Source organism: Oncorhynchus clarkii, chromosome 1 (assembly GCF_045791955.1).
Source record: "Oncorhynchus clarkii lewisi isolate Uvic-CL-2024 chromosome 1, UVic_Ocla_1.0, whole genome shotgun sequence".
Taxonomy (NCBI): domain Eukaryota; kingdom Metazoa; phylum Chordata; class Actinopteri; order Salmoniformes; family Salmonidae; genus Oncorhynchus; species Oncorhynchus clarkii.
The window spans coordinates 10,446,847-10,469,772 of NC_092147.1; the positions used below are offsets into that span (position 1 = coordinate 10,446,847).

Genomic DNA, 22,926 nt, shown 5'->3' on the forward strand with positions numbered 1-22,926 from the left:
TACACAATATGCCTACCACTTTGAAGATGCAAAATATATTTTTTGTGAAACAAAAACAAAGAAGAAATAAGACAGAAAAACAGAACTTGAGCATAACTATTCACCCCCCCCAAAGTCAATACTTTGTAGAGCCACCTTTTACAGCAATTACAGCTGCAAGTCTCTTAGGGTATGTTCTCTATAAGCTTGGCACATCTAGCACTGGGATTTTTGCCTATTCTTCAAGACAAAACTGCTCCAGCTCCTTCAAGTTGGATGGGTTCTGCTGGTGTACAGCAATCTTTAAGTCATACCACATATTCTCAATTGGATTGAGGTCTAAGCTTTGACTAGGCCATTCCAAGACATTTAAATGTTTCCCCTTAAAACCACTTGAGTGTTGCTTTAGCAGTATGTTTAAGGTCATTGTCCTGCTGGAAGGTGAACCTCCGTCCCAGTCTCAAATCTCTGGAAGTCTGAAACAGGTTTCCCTCAATTTCCCTGTATTTAGCGCCATACATCATTCCTTCAATTCTGAACAGTTTCCCAGTCCCTGCCGATGAAAAACATCCCCACAGCATGATGCTGCCACCACCATGCTTCACTGTGGGGATGCTGTTCTCGGGGTGATGAGAGGTGTTGGGTTTGCGCCAGCCGTAGCGTTTTCCATGATGGCCAAAAAGCTCAATTTTAGTCTCATCTGAACAGAGTACCTTCTTCCATGTGTTTGGGGAGCCTCCCACATGCCTTTTGGCAAACACAAAACGTGTTTGCTTATGTTTTTCTTTAAGACGTCTTTTTTTCTGGCCACTCTTCTGTAAATCCCAGCTCTGTGGAGTGTACGGCTTAAAGTGGTCCTATGGACAGATACTCCAATCTCTGCTGTGGAGCTTTGCAGCACCTTCAGGGTTATCTTTGGTCTCTTTGTTGCCTCTCTGATTAATGCCCTCCTTGCTTGGTCTGTGAGTTTTGGTGGGTGGACCGCTCTTGGCAGGTTTGTTGTCATGCCATATTCTTTCCATTTTTTTTTTAAATAATGGATTTAATGGTGCTCCGTGGGATGTTCAAAGTATTGGATATTTTTTTATAACCCAACCCTGATCTGTACTTCTCCACAACTTTGTCCCTGACCTGTTTGGAGAGCTCCTTGGTCTTCATGTTGCCGCTTGCTTGGTGCTGCCCCTTGCTTAGTGGTGTTGCAGTCTCTGGGGCCTTTCAGAACAGGTGTAGATATACTGAGACCATGTGACAGATCATGTGACACTTAAATAAAGTTCACATGTGTGCAATCTAACTAATTATGTGACTTCTGAAGGTAATTGGTTGCACCAGATCTTATTTAGGGGCTTCATAGCAAAGGGGGGTGTACCACATGTACCACTTTCAGTTTTTTTTTTATTCTTTTTTTTTATTCTTTGAAACAAGTTATTTTTTTCATTTCACTTCACCAATTTGGACTATTTTGTGTATGTCCATTACATGAAATCCAAACAATAATCTATTTAAAATTACAGATTGTAATGCAGCAAAAATAGGAAAAACACCAAGGGGGGTTAATACTTTTGCAAGGCAGTGAGTGTACATTCAGAATATAATTCTCAGATAAAAAGGAATGAAGTTGTACATTTACATTGTACATAGACAAGAAACCCAAGACATGGCATGAGAATGATGAAGAACACTAGTGTCCCCAACCTTATGGGAGTAGCAGCCACTGTCATAGGAGCTGAACAGCACAAGTGAATGGATCTTTGCAGATTTAACTCATTGCTTTGAAAACACAGTATTTATGTCAAATACAAAAGTTATTTGTTCAACATTATTATTTGAGTTCATGTTGGAATTGCAGAAGCTTAGCTACACATACAGTGCATTCGGAAAGTATTCAGACCCATTTACTTTTTCCTTATTTTGTTACAGCCTTATTCTAAAAGGGATTGCATTGATGAGGGGAAAAACAATCTACACACAATACCCCATACTGACAAAGCAAAAACAGGTTTAGACATTTTTGCTAATTAATAAAAAAAACAAAATCACATTTACACAAGTATTCAGACCCTTTACTCAGTACTTTGTTAAAGCACCTTTCACAGCGATGACACCCTCAAGTCTTCTTGGGTATGATGCTACAAGCTTGGCACAACTGTATTTGGGGAGTTTCTCCCGTTCTTCTCTGCGGATAATCTCAAGCTCTGTCGGGTTGGATGGGGAGCGTCGCTGCACAGCTATTTTCAGGTCTCTCCAGAGATGTTCAATTGGGTTCAAGTCCGGGCTCTGGCTGGACCACCCAAGGACATTCAGAGACTTTTCCCGAAGCCACTCCTGCATTGTCTTGCCTGTGTGTTTAGGGTCATTGTCCTGTTGGAAGGCTAACCATTGCCCTAGTCTGAGGTCCTGAGCGCTCTGGAGCAGGTTTTCATCAAAGATCTCCCTGTGCTTTGCTCCGTTCATCTTTCCCTGTGAGTGAGAGGTGCTTTTGAGCACAAAGTATTCAGGGAGAAGGGAATAACGGCCACTGTCAGCAAAAGGCATGGATTTGTTGGGGGGCCATTACGGCCACACAAAGGGGATACCGCTGGGAAATTTGAGGCGTTATGAAGTGCAAAGCTCATGCTTTTCAAGCAAGTCTTTTCAAATCATCATTTAGAGTCGCATCATACAGCCTTAAAATGTATAACAAATCTAAACATATAACCCAACATTAGTTGAACAACTAAAGTTACATTAATAACGTTAAATTAAGCATATAGGAGGGCCTATATTTTTGTTAATCGCTCAACACAGAATAGCCGCATGTGAGCAATCCCTCAAATCGTAGAGAAAATATCCTTTCCATTTTATTCAGCTTTGTTCCATTGTATTCTTCCTACTATAAAATAATGCCATGGAATCTAACCAAATCTTATTTGCTCAATGAACTAGTGTAGCCCACAGCCATATGGCATAGCATAACATAAGAGTACGCTATTCTGTTCTTCTGAAATAGACTACATTTTCTTCATATCATGTTTCTTTAGACCTGTCTAAAATATATAATGGATTTATTGTGAAGGTGTAGGCTATATTACAAGGATTTATTGTGAAGGTGTAGGCTATATTACATGGATTCATTGTGAAGGTGTAGGCTATATTACTTGGATTCATTGTGAAGGTGTAGGCTATATTACATGGATTCATTGTGAAGGTGTAGGCTATATTACTTGGATTCATTGTGAAGGTGTAGGCTATATTACTTGGATTCATTGTGAAGGTGTAGGCTATATTACATGGATTCATTGTGAAGGTGTAGGCTATATTACATGGATTCATTGTGAAGGTGTAGGCTATATTACTTGGATTCATTGTGAAGGTGTAGGCTATATTACTTGGATTCATTGTGATGGTGTAGGCTATATTACATGGATTCATTGTGAAGGTGTAGGCTATATTACATGGATTCATTGTTAAGGTGTAGGCTATATTACATAGATTCATTGTGAAGGTGTAGGCTATATTACATGGATTCATTGTGATGGTGTAGGCTATATTACATGGATTCATTGTGATGGTGTAGGCTATATTACATGGATTCATTGTGAAGGTGTAGGCTATATTACATGGATTCATTGTGATGGTGTAGGCTATATTACATGGATTCATTGTGAAGGTGTAGGCTATATTACATGGATTCATTGTGAAGGTGTAGGCTATATCACATGGATTCATTGTGAAGGTGTAGGCTATATTACATGGATTCATTGTGAAGGTGTAGGCTATATTACATGGATTCATTGTGATGGTGTAGGCTATATTACATGGATTCATTGTGATGGTGTAGGCTATATTACATGGATTCATTGTGAAGGTGTAGGCTATATTACATGGATTCATTGTGAAGGTGTAGGCTATATTACGGATTCATTGTGAAGGTGTAGGCTATATTACATGGATTCATTGTGATGGTGTAGGCTATATTACATGGATTCATTGTGAAGGTGTAGGCTATATTACATGGATTCATTGTGAAGGTGTAGGCTATATTACATGGATTCATTGTGAAGGTGTAGGCTATATTACATGGATTCATTGTGAAGGTGTAGGCTATATTACATGGATTAATTGTGAAGGTGTAGGCTATATTACATGGATTCATTGTGAAGGTGTAGGCTATATTACATGGATTCATTGTGATGGTGTAGGCTATATTACATGGATTCATTGTGATGGTGTAGGCTATATTACATGGATTCATTGTGAAGGTGTAGGCTATATTACATGGATTCATTGTGAAGGTGTAGGCTATATTACATGGATTCATTGTGAAGGTGTAGGCTATATTACATGGATTCATTGTGAAGGTGTAGGCTATATTACATGGATTCATTGTGAAGGTGTAGGCTATATTACATGGATTCATTGTGAAGGTGTAGGCTATATTACATGGATTCATTGTGATGGTGTAGGCTATATTACATGGATTCATTGTGATGGTGTAGGCTATATTACATGGATTCATTGTGAAGGTGTAGGCTATATTACATGGATTCATTGTGATGGTGTAGGCTATATTACGTGGATTCATTGTGAAGGTGTAGGCTATATTACATGGATTCATTGTGATGGTGTAGGCTATATTACATGGATTCATTGTGAAGGTGTAGGCTATATTACATGGATTCATTGTGAAGGTGTAGGCTATATTACATGGATTCATTGTGATGGTGTAGGCTATATTACATGGATTCATTGTGATGGTGTAGGCTATATTACATGGATTCATTAGACGTTTTAAAATGTAGATGTTCAAAAGGTCTGCACCAGTGGCTTGCAGGAAGCCAGGCGATGCTAAATGTGTTTGTTAATTAACGGTCAATTACCGTGAGACCGACAGTAATTTGCTTGACAATCACCGGCTGACGATATTTCGCGACCGCCACAGTCCTAGCCACCAACATGGTGCCAGGTTTCCTCCAGACGTGACGCTTGGCATTCAGGCCAAAGAGTTCAATCTTGGTTTCATCAGACCAGAGAATCTTGTTTCTCATGGTCTGAGTCTTTCAGTTGCCATTTGGCAGACTCCAAGCGGGCTGTCATGTGCCTTTTACTGAGGAGTGGCTTCCATCTGGCCACTCTACCATAAAGGCCTGATTGGTGGATTGCTGCCAAGATGTTTGTCTGACTTTATTAGCCAGCTAATTTTCACACCATAACCTCAATTATTTCATCAGTTAATTTGGCTGTTGCTCAACATTTCTCTGGCTAACGGAGAATTCATTCCAGCTAGCAAGATATTTAGCAAAGCTAACAATGCTTGTTCCACCACACTTTCTCCCTCACCTCAAGCTTTCCAAATGGCAGTAGTTTTTTGGTTACAGCTCATGAAGTACGCTTCATCACCTTCTCACCCCCGTCTCCGCGGTCAGGCTTCTCACCTACCTCTTTGTTATTGTTCAGGGGAGGCGCTGCTGTAACTGGCAAACTGCCTTTCCACTCTCCTGCTGTCTTATATAGACAGGTGTGCGCCTTTTCAAATCTTGTCCAAGCAATTGAAACAAAACAAAAATCAATTGCAAACATTTCAAAAAAAAAAAAAAACGCTTTTCACCGTCAACAATATGGGTTGTTGTGTGTAAATCGATGAGGAAGAAAATCCATTTAATCCATTTTAGAATAAGGCTGTAACGTAACAAAATGTGGAAAAGGGTCTGAATACTTCCCAAATGCACTGTACATAGTACAGACCCCTGGCCATTGCATAGATAGACGGCTTCATCAGAAAATCGTACACCTTAACAGTGCAGCTAATACTTCTCTTGACATCATACATCATTATTATACAGATGATTATCTTGCTGCTGTTTAACGTTGCATGTAGAAATGTGGCGAATAGACAGAATGTTTCATTCTACATGCCAGAGAAGCATGCATGTTCTGCATAACCTATGAATACCTGAACATTATACAATGTTGTGCCCCTACGTTGTGCCCCTACTGTACCTTGTGATTGGTCTTCTTATGCTTGTGGCAGGTGACAGACACCACGTAGGGCCAATCGGCTGGCTTCATGAGCACACCGGCGATGTGGGCGCAGGTGACGTGGAAGGAGGTGGAGCAGTTGTCCTGGGAACACTGGATACACGCCCCGCACATCTGCTTGGTGTTCTTGTGGCAGTATACACACTTCTGCAACACCAGAGAGGTGTGGTAGAATCAACACATTCAATTTGTCTGTGTCTAAATGCAATATAACCTTTCTATACACTATTGTCAGAGGAAAAAACAAACATTTCAGGAGTAAGTTTTTTTAAATCAGCAGCTAAAAGCTTGGTTAACTTTGATTGAGATATTTGATACAGTATGAACACAGTTTACTCGTTGCAGTGTTTCCCCTATATGCACTAGCAGTGGCGTTGCTCCCTCTGCATCAATCCATCTCATTCTCTGTCGGTCCTTCAGTTGTTTTAATCTTCCTTCCGCCCACCTCTCCTTCACTTTCAATTAGATTTTTCTAACTCCCCTCTCTATTTCTCACCATCCCTCCTTTCCTTTCCCCCACTCTTTCAACCCCTTCCTGCAGGTCTCCACGCCTCAAAGCCCTCCATAGGGCCCTGGCTCTGAGGTATATCAGCGGCCCCACAGTCTCCCGATTTAATATTCCACTGGCCAGAATCACGAGATGGACTCCACAGACGGAACAAACCAAAGGGTAGCACGTGGGGGGATTTTGGACTTCAAACATTTATCTGTTTGTTTGCTAATTTCCCCCCTTTTTTCACTCAGACTATGCCGGCTGTGGTAAAGCCATTACATATAACTTCCTCAGAGTTTTTATGTTTCAATTGTAAAGTAAACTTTATAAAAAATTAAAACAAATGCGGCAGACAGAATTCTCAAAAATGTTAGGGTTGGGGCCAAACATTCTAGAAAGTTTTTTGTAGCTAAGGAGTATAATATGGAGTAGAAGTGCTCACCAGTCTCTGCACTAATGAATGAATCGACGCAAAGTGTCCCATTCGACTTGGGATATATAGTGACTATTTTACTTGAGAGGAAAAACAAAAAAGGTACCGTGGTGTTCTTAAGAGGGTTTGAGCTGCGTTCCAATTAGTTTAAACCCTTCCATTTATCCCAGAACTTTCAAAAAGGAAGCCAGACTGAAACACATTTCTGAATACAAGCAAATATCAACGGGTTAGGACAAAACATGTACCACAGAGACAGGCCCAGTCATCCAATCATTAAGAGGGTGGGACGGTTTTTCACAGCCTTCGGAAACGTGGCTTTGACAGCGGGCGGATGTAAATTATTCAAAAGACAATCCTCACTTCCTTTCATAGATTACAACATTACTTGTAGATTTGTGACAATGTCACTGCAAAGGCTGTGCAATTGACTGTGAAGTCGATTTGGATTAAGCGAGGGAGGGATAAAAGTAAGGAAGAAAGCAGTTGTTCAGCAGCGCGGCAGCCATGGGAAATTGCCTCCTGCCAGCAGGATCAATGCAGATCATTTAGCGCAGTGAGAAATGACTCCTGATTATTCAGACAGTTTTGCATCTATTATTCACCATAGTCCTCCTGCTCCTCGGACCGCAAACACACAATCCATCCAGGAGGAGGAGAGGGACAGAACCGATGGAGGGTAGAAAACGGAGTGAGAGAGAGGACAGAGAGGCAGACAGACGAGAGAACGAGCGAGAGAGAATAAGCGCGAGAGAGAACGTGAGAGAGCAAGAGACGGAGAATGAGAAAGCGAGAAGAGACCAAGAAGGAGAAAGGAGAGAGAGAAGAGGCACACTCAGAACAAATAAAGTCAAGCAGCTGACACAGCAAGCAGCTGACTAACTGAGGAGTCCATAAACACAAACAACTTCTGGCAAAATGTAAATAAATAAAAATCTAAACTAGAGGAATTAGCGATACAAAATGGAGACATATGGACAGCCCATTGTAAAACACTCTACAACACCATTCAAATGGATGCAAACGCAGAACAAAGCCAAAATCATGAGAAGTTGAATGGAGCAATAAAGGACAATCAAAACACATTGGACTCCTCATTTCCTGACCAGGAGCTCAATACGAAACTTCAGGCCTGACGGCATCCTAAATGACATGCTTGAATTCACTAGAGCGAAATGTCAATTGGCTATATTAAAACTGTTTCATTTGATACTGGGTTTAGGTTACGTCCTTGACATCAAGGACACATAACCCCATTCCTTAAGAACGGAGATACATTTTACCCTAACAATTAGAGGCATTTGTGTAAACAGTAACCTGGAAAGTATTATAGTAGTATTATAAATGTAAGAGTTCTAAAATGTCTTTTAAAAACACCATGGTCTTGAGTAAAAGTCAAATTGGATTTATATCAAAACATCGCACGACCAAAGTTTACATTCACCTTAGCCAAATATGTTTAAACTCAGTTTTTCACAATTCCTGACATTTAATCCTAGTAAAAATTCCATGTTTTAGGTCAGTTAGGATCACCACTTTATTTTAAAAAGTCAGAATATTAGTAGAGAGAATGATTTATTTCAGCTTTTATTTCTTTCATCACATTCCCAGTGGGTCAGAAGTTTACATACACTCAATTAGTATTTGGTAGCATTGCCTTTAAATTGTTTAACTTGGGTCAAATGTTTCGGGTAGCCTTCCACAAGCTTCCCACAATAAGTTGGGTGAATTTTGGCCCATTCCTCCTGACAGAGCTGGTGTAACCGAGTTAGGTTTGGAGGCCTCCTTGCTCGCCCACATATTTTCCATAGGATTGAGGTCAGGGCTTTGTGATGGCCAATCCAATACCTTGACTTTGTTGTCCTTAAGCCATTTTGCCACAACTTTGGAAGTATGCTTGGGGTCATTATCTATTCGGAAGACCCATTTGCGACCAAGCTTAAACTTCCTGACTGATGTCTTGAGATGTTGCTTCAATATATCCACATAATTATCCATCCTCATAAGGCCATCTATTTTGTGAAGTGCACCAGTCCCCCCTGCAGCAAAGCACCCCACCAACATGATGCTGCCACCCCCATGCTTCACGGTTGGAATGGTGTTCTCCGGCTTGCGAGCGTCCCCCCTTTTCCTCCAAACATGACGATGGTCATTATGGCCAAACAGTTCTATTTTTGTTTCATCAGACAAGAGGACATTTCTCCAAAAAGTATTATCTTTGTCCCCATGTGCAGTTGCAAACTGTAGTCTGGCATTATCATGGCGGTTTTGGAGCAGTGGCTTCTTCCTTGCTGAACAACCTTTCAGGTTATCTGCACTTTTCCCATCAGAGTACGTTCATCTCTAGGAGACAGAATGCATCTCCGTCCTGAGTGGTATGACGGGTGCGTGGTCCCATGGTGTTTATACTTGCGTACTATTGTTTGTACAGACGAACGTGGTACCTTCGGGCGTTTGGAAATTGTTCCCAAGGATAAACTAGACTTTTTTTATTTATTTTTTATTTTTGAATTTAGATTTTCCCATTGATGTAAGCGAAGAGGCACTGAGTTTGAAGGCAGACCTTGAAATACCTCCACAGGGACACCTCCAATTTACTCAAATGAAGTCAATTAGCCTAAGCTTCTAAAGCCATGACATTATTTTCTGGAACTTTCCAAGCTGTTTAAAGGCAGTCAACTTAGTGTATGTAAACTTCTGACCCATTGTGACACAGTGAATTGTAAGTGAAATAATCTGTCTTTGTCATGCACAAAGTAGTAGAGTCCTAACCGACTTGCCAAAAGTATAGTTTGTTAACAAGAAATTTGTGGAGTGGTTGGAAAACGAGTTAAGGACTCCAACCTAAGTGCATCAATGTATACTGGCAATACATGCAGCAACCCTTCGCCAGGGTTGCAATCTGAGCCCTGCACTCTTCAATATTTACATCAACTAATTGGCCACTATTCTAGAAAAATCCTCAGCCCCTGGTGTTAGTCTTCACAATTCAGAGGTCAAATGTCTGCTCTTCACAGATAACCTGTGCTTGCTGTCACCCACAGCAGAGCCTGGACCTGCTAGAGCAGTACTGCCAGACCTGGGCCCTGGCCGTAAACCCCAAAAAGACTAAAACAATGATTTTCCAGAGAAGATCCAGATCTCAGGGAATTAGACCAAAGTTCTCAATTGGTACAAAATATATAGAGTACTGCACACGCTACAATTACTTAGGTTTAAAAATAAACTCAACTGGATACCTAAACGAGTCCATGAACGAACTGAGAGAGATGCACTGAGGGTATTCTACACCCTTAAAAAACTAATTGAATGTGTCAGAGAGAGAGAGCGAGAAGTGGCCAAGGAAAGTGAGACAGTGAGAGAGAAAGAGGAGTGAGAATGAGATATGGGAGTGGGAGAAGAGAGGTAAGCATGTGATGGAAAGAGTGTGAGACCAGGGAGAGTAGTTACAGTTTAGGAGCATGTTAGGGGGCATGTTAGGGGGCGCATAGGCCTAATCCTAGCCAATCCAGCCTCCTGTATTGAGGCTCCTCAATACAAGGGAGGTCAAAAGGTTGTGTGTCTGTCTGAAATGACTGTGTTAACGCATCGACAATATAAAACACAACACACAAAAATAAATGGACCAGGGCGCTGTTCATTAGGGAAAACATGTTAAAACATGTTAAAGGGATTCACACACACAAAAAAAGTGTGTTTCTTATTGGACAACTCCAGGTAGTCCCTCAGTATTAGTTATTTTGTCTACTGTTTGGTATGTAATGAACATGACCCAGTGAGTTTGGCTCCCTCCCTCTCCACTCACCAGACTCTTCCTGCTATCGGGGATGGCGCTGATGTCCACCGGCTCCCTTGCGATGGCGTTGACGAAGCGAGCCTCCGCCACGGCGATGGCACAAATCACATGGACCCACCTGGTAGAGAGGAGAGGACACACAAATCGACTGTTCACAACACCTGGGGTCACCTAGGGTCACGATGCCAGTATCAAGTAGGGCTATGACGATGATAGAAGATATTTTTTTTGGGGGGGGGTTCTTGAGGGAAATAGTCCCAGTGTTCCCCAGAGTCTCGTGTTTATTTCTGAGCTACACACTATGATACTGGTAAGGTGACAACACTACACACAGTGAATGTCATAAGTAATGCATTTTAAAGTAACATAGCAGTATTCCAGTGGTATTAAGAAGGTAGGAAAGGCCACTGACCGGTTGTCTGTGGTCATCTTCAGCGCCCCTCCCCGTAGGTTACACAGACAGCAGTCCTGTGAGAACACAAACACAGAGGTCAGGATGTGGGTAGGCAGTGGGCCCGAGGGGATTCACAAAATGTGCGACTTAAGATATCCTCAGCCAAAACGTCAAAATTAATGACAGACTTGAGTTATTTTGGATTCATTCGGACTATTCTAAGGAAGTGTGTACTGGCTACAGCGTCTCAAAATTGACAAACTGTACTATTTTCCTTGTTTTTAAGGGAAGGTCTCTACTGTTGACCAATCACAGACGAAAGGACGTGCTATTTCAGGGTGACCGATGTTCCTACATATACGTTTCCAAAACGTTATAGATGGTCAATAGAGAAAGCCCAGCGGTTTCAGTCTGTAGGAACTTGTTTCAGGTGAAGGCATTGTGTTGAGTGAGGGACTCACCGCTGTCCAGGCGAGCGCTGTACATCGCGAACACATCCAGGACTGATTGTGTACCGTGTCCAGACTAACACCATAACAACCTGGGGAGAGAGAGAGGAAAGAGAGAGGAAAGAGAGAAAAGAGTGAGCGAGAGAGAAAAGAGCGAACGAGAGAGAAAAGAGCGAGCGAGAGAAAAGAGAGAGAGAGAGAAAAGAGAGAGAGAATGTTACTTTTTAACTAGGCAAGTCAGTTACGAACAAGAGAAAATAAATCAACAGATTAAATGAATCTTCTGGTCTGCCTTCTACACTTAGTGGTACTGAATCTACTGAGCCATTGGTTGTTCTGCAGTAGTCCCTTATTAGGCACCAAAATATATTATTTATTTCATAGCATTTTACCTCAGCATTTACATCAACTACGCACATCCTTCCACACCCACTAATAACCCGGGAAGAGAGGAGAGAGTGGGGGGGTGCGAGGAGAGAATGGGGGGGTGAGAGGAGAGAGTGGAGGGGGTGAGAGGAGAGAGTGGGGGGGGGGGGCAAGAGAAGAGAGTGGGAGGGGTGAGAGGAGAGAGTGGGAGGGGTGAAAGGAGAGAGTGGGAGGGGTGAGAGGAGAGAGTGGGAGGGGTGAGAGGAGAGTGGGGGCGGGGGGTGAGAAGAGAGGATTTTGTTCTGGCACTCTACAGCCCTGTCTTCCTCGCCCTCTTGATTTCTGCAGGTCCTCAAGGGACCTGGGGTACAAAGAGATGTGTTGTGATAAAGGCCTTGGTGAGTTGGTCTCCACCTGACCTCTGCAGCTGGTGAGGGCCGAACGTAGCCCCGGCACGGGGCCGGCCGAAATGGGTCAGACAGCTGCTGGGGAGGTGTTTGTGTGCACATGGTAAGATCGTACTGTAATTAAATCCAACCAAAGGTGGGAAAACAGTCCAATTTGGAGTAATTTGTTGGCTGTAAGCCATATTTATCATGGTCAAAGAAGAATTAGATTTTTGGAGGGTTAAAATCAGCAAATGAGTTGTACAGTGGACAGTACTATGGAACTCAACAAATACACTGTCTATGATATGGATTCTGTTGGTTGCAGCCAGGTTTTGCAGCCAATATTCACAATTGATGTCCTGGTTAAATGAAAATAAAAATGTCACGTAGCTCTAATACAAAGTTTTCCAAGACCGTTCTGCAGTAAACAGAGTGGCGTCACATAGCTGGCTGCACAGTCGCACCCTAACCTCTCCCCATGTGTCGCAAGCTAATACATGTGTGGACTTTACCGTGACATGCTTCCTCACAAGCCCTTTCCCAACAACGCAGAGGTAAAAAGTAACACATTTGCTAAAGATGTATAAATAGTTACACAATAAAATAACAATAACGAGGCTTTATACACAACGAGTACCAGTACCGAGTCAATGTGCAATGGTACAAGGTAGTGTAGTTGAGGTAACATGTACATGAAGGGTCAAAGTGACCGGTGTCATGACGTTGCCCTCTTTGAGTACAGCGAGCACCATCCCCTGCTCTCTGATTCTACAACCAGACTGCTGTGGGCAGAGTGAGGTCGTAAATTCCTAAGGAAAACCTTGCCTCATGGTCACACAGTATAGAGATTGACATTTTCATGGAGGACAAAGGAATTGCTTCCACCTCACAGAACTCGAGGTATGAACAAATTTCATGTTCCAGAGAAAGTGTAAAAGATCGGTGAAGAATCCAGCTACGAACTGGTGCGTTTTCACAACTTGGGAAGCTCAAGAGAGACGGTGCGGCCACATTACCATAACGCTGTTTATATAATAGCCTCAGATATGAGGTTTACATCTAATTGTTGTATGAGATGAACGAGTGAGTATGATACTGTTCGTATAATTGGGTAATATGATTGTGGACTGTTTAATGAAGAAAAATACAATTCCCTTTTGATTTGAACTAAATCAGAGGACCGCCCCTGAGCCCAGTTAGGGTCAGGCATCCTGGGACAGCCCTTTCTGCAATTCCGAATAAAACCCAACTTTGAGAAATTATCAGTAGACCATGTTTCTCTCAATCACGGGAGTACAAAGTTTGCAGATCATTGCTGAATCTTTTAACCATACCACGTGGATAAACTCTTAGACTATCGATACCGACAGATTAAGAACAAGTCTTTGATATTGATTACTAGTCTGCAGCTAGGAATTCGGTATCATTGAACGCGAAGAACGACAACCGCCGAAACATCCATTCTATAATGAATGTCACTTTGAACTATCCCCTCTAACCAAGACAGAGAGAGAGAGAGGGAGAGACGGACAATTCTACAAAAGAAAGACTTTTCACCAGCGATCAAGACGACACACTGAGCGTAAATATATATATTGATTGCAATTGTTCCCGAATGAGTGAGCGTTCATGTGTAAAGGATTAGCATTTTAATTGTTATAATTATCACTCTGTAGTGACTTCTTAGTTGACCCCCACTTCCCCTTTGTCTAACAAGCCGCCATGCCGGTTTAGCCCACTAGGGCACATTATCATTTCATGCAACCACATTTACCATGTTTGTTTGTTTATGCATTTCTGTGAATTACTTAGTTAGTAATAAATAAATGATTTAAGACAATTGATGTATGGATGACTCATAGTGAAGACTGGGTTCATGCAGATAACCAACAATTTACGACGTTTGGAATGAAACTAACGTGAGGTAAAATAAATAAATAATTAATCAGAAGACTATTGATCAGATATGAAAATATCTGAAAGGTTATATTGGGAAATTATAACTTTGTAATCTGAATACTTTCCTTGGTGCCCCAACTTCCTAGTTAATTACAGTTACATGATTATTCAGTTTAATCGAGTAACTAATTACAGAGAATCTTTAATAAAACGAAGTCTTCAGTTTAATGATAGTAAAGACACGACACCGGGCAATCAGGAGAGATAATAAAGTAGAAGCAGTGTGAAAGTGTCTATATGTGAGTGTGTGGCGTCAATATGCATGTGTGTGTTTTGTGTGTGAGCGCATGTAATGTGTGCGTTGGAGTGTCAGTGTAGCGCTTGTGTGTGTGTGTGTATATATATATATATATATATATATATATATATATAGTAGATATTTGATTATAAGACTGTTTGGCAGTCTCACCGCTTGGGGGTGGAAGCTGTTCGGCAGTCTCACCGCTTGGGGGTGGAAGCTGTTTGGCAGTCTCACCGCTTGGGGGTGGAAGCTGTTTGGCAGTCTCACCGCTTGGGGGTGGAAGCTGTTCGGCAGTCTATTGACTTGGGGGTAGTAGCTGTTCGGCAGTCTAGCTGTTCTCCTGCATGGTTCACTGTTGCTTGCCTCAAAGCGAACATAGAATGTGATAGGCTCGCGTTACTGGTAATCCGTAATAGTTTGCAAGCCCTGCCATATCTACACGGGCTCTGATGCTCGTAGGATTTGATCTTAGTCCTGTATTGAAGCTTTGCCTGTTTGATGGTTCATCGGACGGCATAGCAGGATTTCTGCGTCTTGATTAGTATCCCGCTCCTTGAAAGTGGCAGCTCGAGCCTTTAGCTCAGTTTTGATGTTGCCTGTAATCCATGGCTTCTGGTTGGGATATGTACGTATGGTCACTGTGGGGACGACGTCATCAATGCGCTTATTAATGAAGCTGGTGACTGATTTGTTAAACTTTGATGCCATCAGATGATTCCCGGAAGATATTCCAGTCTATGTAGCAAAACAGACCTGTAGCTTAGTGTCCGCTTCATCTGACTACTTCCATATTGAGTGCGTCACTAGTACTTCCTGCTTGAGTTTTTGCTTGTAAGCAGGAATCAGGAGGATAGAGTTATGGTCAGATTTGCCAAATGGAGGGCGAGGGAGAGCTTTGTATGAGTGTCTGTGTGGAGTAAAGGTGAATTGTAGTTATTTTGTTTTGCCTCTGGTTGCACAGGTGATATGTTGGTAGAAATGAAATAAAAATGGATTTCAGTTTTCCTGAATTAAAATCACCGGCCACTAGGAGTGCAGCCTCTGGATAAGCATTTTCTTGCTAGCTTATGGCCTTATACAGCTCGTTGAGTGTGGTCTTAGTGCCAGCATCAGTTTGTGGTGGTAAGTAGACAGCTACGAAAAATCTAAATACATCCTTGGTAAATAGTATGGTCTACAGCTTATCATGAGGTATTCTAACTCGGGCGAGCAGAACCTTGAGACTTCCTTAATATATAGATTGTGCACCAGCTGTTAACTAAAGACACTGCCGTTCTGTTCATGTATAGAAATAAACAGCTAGATTTATATTTTCCATGTCCTTGTTCAGACAAGACTCGTAGAAACATAGGATATGATATGAACAGCTGGTTCTTCAGACATCGCTGATAGGATAGTGTCAAACGGCGCTCGTCCAGTTTATTTTCCAGTGATTGCACGTTCGCCAATAGAACGGAGGGTAGAAGCGGTTGATCCACTCGCCCTCGTAGTCTCGTCAGGTATCCCCGCACGCTGGCTTTTAATGCTGACTCTTCCTTTTTCGAGTGTCGGGGATTTGGGTCTGGTCCAGGTTGAACAGTATGTCCTTCGCCGCAGACTCTTTGAATACAGAGGCTAGCCTAGTTGGCTATGTAGCCTAGGCTGGGCGAGTAGAGAAAGAGGCACAAAACAACTTCATTTACCTCTTTTTCGGCAAGGGGACAGTTTTGGGGGACATCAGCACAACAATCCTGGGAAGTTCAGGGTGAGCGGCAGTAAATTAGCTAGAACAATTTTATTGGCATTTTGATCCTTGTGGAGAGAAAAATCCCCGCTTCGGGCCCAAGGGGGTGCAAATACATAATGGGAATTTAGATAAATACGCCGTGCAAACACTACAGACCATTTGCTTTGTGAATAAAAACCAGACGGGAGAACAAAACACAGTAAATATCCTCTTAGGTAAACATGGAGGGAGACCTGACTAACTGGTACAGACTGGCTGATATTGACTGGCTGGTACAGACTGGGGAGAACACAGTAAATATCCTCTTAGGTAAACATGGAGGGAGACCTGACTGACTGGTATTGACTGGCTGGTACAGACTGGGGAGAACACAGTAAATATCCTCTTAGGTAAACATGGAGGGAGACCTGACTGACTGGTATTGACTGGCTGGTACAGACTGGGGAGAACACAGTAAATATCCTCTTAGGTAAACATGGAGGGAGACCTGACTGACTGGTATTGACTGGCTGGTACAGACTGGGGAGAACACAGTAAATATCCTCTTAGGTAAACATGGAGGGAGACCTGACTGACTGATATTGACTGGCTGGTACAGACCGGATACCTGGAACTGATTTGTTTGTTTGGTGAGGGCCTGGTTGGAAATATAGAATGTTATTGTAGAATGTTTATTTATTTATTTTGCTCATTTGCACCCCATTATTTTTATTTCTACTTTGCACATTCTTCCATTGCAAATCTACCATTCCAGTGTTTTACTTGCTATATTGTATTTACTTTGCCACCATGGCCTTTTTTTGCCTTTACCTCCCTTATCTCACCTCATTTGCTCACATCGTATATAGACAGACTTGTTTATACTGTATTATTGACTGTATGTTTGTTTTACTCCATGTGTAACTCTCTGTCATTGTATGTGTCGAACTGCTTTGCTTTATCTTGGCCAGGTCGCAATTGTAAATGAGAACTTGTTCTCAACTTGCCTACCTGGTTAAATAAAGGTGAAATAAAATAAAATAAAAATTGTCTGGCTAGTAGTTGACTAAAGTAAACATGTTATTTTGTCTGGCTGTTGCTGATCTATAGAAGACAATGCGATGGTTTTGACTGACTGATCTATAGAAGACAATGGGATGGTTTTGACTGACTGATCTATAGAAGACAATGCGATGGTTTTGACTGACTGATCTATAGAAGACAATGGGATGGTTTTGACTGACTGATCTATAGAAGACAATGGGATGGTTTTGACTGACTGATCTATAGAAGACAATGCGATGGTTTTGACTGACTGATCTATAGAAGACAATGCGATGGTTTTGACTGACTGATCTATAGAAGACAATGGGATGGTTTTGACTGACTGATCTATAGAAGACAATGGGATGGTTTTGACTGACTGATCTATAGAAGACAATGGGATGGTTTTGACTGACTGATCTATAGAAGACAATGGGATGGTTTTGACTGACTGATCTATAGAAGACAATGCGATGGTTTTGACTGACTGATCTATAGAAGACAATGGGATGGTTTTGACTGACTGATCTATAGAAGACAATGGGATGGTTTTGACTGACTGATCTATAGAAGACAATGGGATGGTTTTGACTGACTGATCTATTGAAGACAATGCGATGGTTTTGACTGACTGATCTATAGAAGACAATGGGATGGTTTTGACTGACTGATCTATAGAAGACAATGCGATGGTTTTGACTGACTGATCTATAGAAGACAATGGGATTGTTTTGACTGACTGATCTATAGAAGACAATGGGATGGTTTTGACTGACTGATCTATAGAAGACAATGCGATGGTTTTGACTGACTGATAAACAGACTGCCTTCCTTTCTACCCATCTATCTGTCCGTCCGGCCATCTTCCTGCCTGTCTGTATCAGTCAATATCAATGTGTCTATCTTTTTTTTTACTCACTGGAGTGGACCTGCAGGCTGCAGAAGGAGCAGGAGATCAGCGGGCTGGTGCAGTCTTCTCCCGTGTGGGAGTTGGAGGGCAGCGGCTCTGTGTTGTCCGGCCCGGCGCTGAAGCACATCTCTGGGACCAGCGGGTGGGTGCGGCTGCCGCACCCGGGAGTGTGGGGGTGGTTGGGGGCACTGGGGCTGTCAGACAGGTACAGAGAGTCCTTCTGGGGCTGGATGAAACAGGGGAAGGAGGTTACATAACTTTTGGGGCTGGATGAAACAGGGGAAGGAGGTTACATAACGTCTGGGGCTGGATGAAACAGGGGAAGGAGGTTACATAACTTTTGGGGCTGGATGAAACAGGGGAAGGAGGTTACATAACGTCTGGGGCTGGATGAAACAGGGGAAGGAGGTTACATAACTTCTGGGGCTGGATGAAACAGGGGAAGGAGGTTACATAACTTTTGGGGCTGGATGAAACAGGGGAAGGAGGTTACATAACTTTTGGGGCTGGATGAAACAGGGGAAGGAGGTTACATAACGTCTGGGGCTGGATGAAACAGGGGAAGGAGATTACATAACTTTTGGGGCTGGATGAAACAGGGGAAGGAGGTTACATAACTTCTGGGGCTAGATGAAACAGGGGAAGGAGGTTACATAACTTCCGGGGCTGGATGAAACAGGGGAAGGTTACACTGGGTGGAGTTTAGAGCCGTCACATTTTCCCCCAAAATCTATATTGAACAAATTACATTCATCTGAAACATGTCAGTCAAAAGTCTTAGTCAAAACTGATGGCAGTCAAAGTTGGTGGTCTAGTGGCCTGAAGCCTCTATGTCTACTAGTATGTATTAACTAGCAGCTTAAACACCAACTTTTCAATCTCTCTGTTCATGCATCTGTTACCCACTTAGCATAAGCAGCATGGTTAACATGACTCTCTGTAATCTGCAGACTCAGCCCTGTGTCCAAGACCACTGTTGTCCGATTGTAACGTTCACTGTGGCATGGAGACATGTTATAATATATACAGTACCCCCCAGCTGTGTCCATGGTTTGTACCCCCCTACCTGTGTCCATGGTTTGTACCCCCTACCGGTGTCCATGGTTTGTACCCCCTACCGGTGTAATGGTTTGTACCCCCTACCGGTGTCCATGGTTTGTACGCCCTACCGGTGTCCATGGTTTGTACCCTACCTGGGTGTATGGTTTGTACCCCCTACCTGTGTCCATGGTTTGTACCCTACCTGGTTGTATGGTTTGTACCCCCTACCTGTGTCCATGGTTTGTACCCCCTACCTGTGTCCATGGTTTGTACCCCCTACTTGTGTCCATGGTTTGTACCCCCTACCTGTGTCCATGGTTTGTACCCCCTACCTGTGTCCATGGTTTGTACCCCCTACCTGTGTCCATGGTTTGTACCCCCTACCTGTGTCCATGGTTTGTACCCTACCTGGGTCCATGGTTTGTACCCTACCTGGGTGTATGGTTTGTACCCTACCTGGGTGTATGGGCAGAACAGAGTGCATACGGCACAGTAGGGTTCCAGGGTGGCCACGGCCGCGTTGAAACTCTTCTCAGCCAGGATGTTAGGAGTGCGGTTCTGCCACAAGTGGCCCGCCTTCTTCACATGGCCATCCAGTGGCAAAGGGGAGAACAGCTCTGATTAGGGAGAAAGGAGAAAACACACACACACACACACACACACGTCAGATCAGTCTAGATATACACAGAATGCGCATACAAGCAAGAATATAGGCTGTATCGGGATATCGGCTGTATCGGGATATCGGCTGTATCGGGCCTGCAATGCATGTAGCACAAGAGCCAGAGGAATCCGCAATAGTGTGTTAGACCAGAACAGAGAGAATACAGACTGTGCTACAACGTTATCCCCTCAGAACCAACCTTCATCGCTGGACATTTCCTGCTTGACGATGGACAGCGGAGAGCGCATAGGCGGCTTGCTGAGGGGGTGCCGGCGACTCTTCTTCACCTCCATCTTAATCTTCAACTGCTTAGAGTAGTAGGATGACTGCAGAGGAACCCCAAAAATTAATGAGCAAAACCCTGGGTTTGAATAAACATTTTCCACCACTGATAATTAGTCTGTATAAGAGCCTCTAAATGAATAACATCTACAATGTTCAAACGGAGGCGTTGATAACCTGTGTTTGAAAGCTTGAAGCTAGTGTTTTGGTTGTTCCAAGCTCCAGGGTTTCCCTTAGGTACAGATCTAGGGCCAGCTTCCTCTAAACCAGGTATTCCCAAACTGGGGTATGCGTAAAAATTTGTTTTTCTCTCTCTCGCCGGAGTAGCCTCATTTCACTGCCAAAAATAAAATTAAACCATCTAGTGTTCAGTGAAATAACAACACAATGTCAAATACAGGTAGCCTCGTCAAATAATTAACATCCAATCACATTAACCGTTACTCTCTCACGGAAATTGCACTAATGGTCCGTATGTAGCCAAACGTAGCTGCTGCTCATGTTGGTATCTGTACTGATGGTGCGAAAGCCATGACAGGGACAAATAGTGGAGTGGTAACGCGCGTGCAAGCAGTTGTTCCCAACGACACTTGGGTACTCTGCAGCATCCACTGAGAACTCGTGTATTTTCATGTAACACTTTTACAACACACAGAAGAGTGCTGGTTATCAAGGGGCAAAGAATTGAAATTAAAATTGAGAGACGGGCTTAAAGTTTTCTTTACTGACCATAATTTTCACTTGTCTGACCGCTTGCATGATGACACGTTTCTCACATGACTGTCCTGTCTGGGTGATGATGTTTCTCACACGACTGACCTATCTGGGTGATGATGTTTCTCACACGACTGTCCTGTCTGGGTGATGATGTTTCTCACACGACTGTCCTGTCTGGGTGATGATGTTTCTCACACAACTGGCCTGTCTGGGTGATGATGTTTCTCACACAACTGACCTGTCTGGGTGATGATGTTTCTCACACGACTGACCTATCTGGGTGATGATGTTTCTCACACGACTGACCTATCTGGGTGATGATGTTTCTCACACGACTGACCTATCTGGGTGATGATGTTTCTCACACGACTGTCCTGTCTGGGTGATGATGTTTCTCACACGACTGTCCTGTCTGGGTGATGATGTTTCTCACACAACTGGCCTGTCTGGGTGATGATGTTTCTCACACAACTGACCTGTCTGGGTGATGATGTTTCTCACACGACTGACCTATCTGGGTGATGATGTTTCTCACACGACTGACCTATCTGGGTGATGATGTTTCTCACACAACTGGCCTGTCTGGGTGATGATGTTTCTCACACAACTGGCCTGTCTGGGTGATGATGTTTCTCACACGACTGACCTATCTGGGTGATGATGTTTCTCACACGACTGACCTATCTGGGTGATGATGTTTCTCACACAACTGACCTGTCTGGGTGATGATGTTTCTCACACGACTGACCTATCTGGGTGATGATGTTTCTCACACAACTGGCCTGTCTGGGTGATGATGTTTCTCACACAACTGGCCTGTCTGGGTGATGATGTTTCTCACATGACTGACCTATCTGGGTGATGATGTTTCTCACACAACTGGCCTGTCTGGGTGATGATGTTTCTCACACGACTGACCTATCTGGGTGATGATGTTTCTCACACAACTGGCCTGTCTGGGTGATGATGTTTCTCACCTGCATGATCTGAATCTAGGATTACAGGGACTCTTCTCAACTGTATTCAATGTGCGGGACAAAATTGAGGCTATGATTAAGAAGTTGGAGCTCTTCTCTGTCTGCATTAACAAAGACAACAAACAGGTCTTTCCATCATTGTATGATTTTTTTGTGTGCAAATGAACTGAAGTTTACAGACAATATCAAATGTGATATAGGGAAGCACCTGAGTGAGTTGGGTGCGCAATTACGCAGGTACTTTCCCAAAACGGATGGCACAAACTACTGGATTTGTTATCCCTTTCATGTCCTGTCTCCAGTCCACTTAACAATATCTGAACAAGAGAGCCTCATCGAAATTACAACAAGCAGTTCTGTGAAAATCTGATTTAATCAGAAGCCACTGCCAGATTTCTGTATAGGGCTGCGCTCAGAGTATCCTGCCTTGGCAAATCGCGCTGTTAAGACACTGATGCCCTTTGCCACCACGTACCTATGTGAGAGTGGATTCTCTGCCCTCACAAGCATGAAAACTAAATACAGGCACAGACTGTGTGGAAAATGATTTAAGACAGACTCTCTCCAATACAACCCAACATTGCAGAATTATTATTTCAAGCACACCCTTCTCATTATCCTGTGGTGAGTTATTCACAATTTCCGATGAACAAGTAAGGTTTTATATGTAAAATGGTTAAATAAAGAGCAAAATGATTGATTATTATTATATTATTATTTGTGTCCTGGTCCTATAAGAGCTCTTTGTCACTTCCCACGAGCCGGGTTGTGACAAAAACTGGTTCTCACTACAACCCTGTTCCTGGAGAGCTACCCTCCTGTAGGTTCTCACTCCAACCATGTTCCTGGAGAGCTACCCTCCTGTAGGTTCTCACTCCAACCCTGTTCCTGAAGAGCTACCCTCCTGTAGGTTCTCACTCCAACCCTGTTCCTGGAGAGCTACCCTCCTGTAGGTTCTCACTCCAACCCTGTTCCTGGAGAGCTACCCTCCTGTAGGTTCTCACTCCAACCCTGTTCCTGAAGAGCTACCCTCCTGTAGGTTCTCACTCCAGCCCTGTTCCTGGAGAGC

The 22,926-nt window shown here is 43.1% G+C and overlaps 1 protein-coding gene across 2 annotated transcripts in view; it reads right to left on the reverse strand.

Annotated features, from left to right (window-relative positions):
• The window catches only part of LOC139420304 (lysine-specific demethylase 4B-like), an 86,280-nt gene that overhangs the window by 14,667 nt on the left and 48,687 nt on the right, over positions 1-22,926 (reverse strand). For both annotated transcript variants that reach the window (XM_071170290.1, XM_071170377.1), the window contains exons 12-18: positions 20,081-20,207; positions 19,674-19,834; positions 18,186-18,402; positions 11,575-11,654; positions 11,132-11,187; positions 10,729-10,837; positions 5,959-6,144 (exon numbers count right to left, since the gene is read on the reverse strand). In XM_071170290.1, coding sequence (XP_071026391.1) covers positions 5,959-6,144; positions 10,729-10,837; positions 11,132-11,187; positions 11,575-11,654; positions 18,186-18,402; positions 19,674-19,834; positions 20,081-20,207 — 936 coding nt within the window. The remainder of the gene's footprint in view (positions 1-5,958; positions 6,145-10,728; positions 10,838-11,131; positions 11,188-11,574; positions 11,655-18,185; positions 18,403-19,673; positions 19,835-20,080; positions 20,208-22,926) is intronic.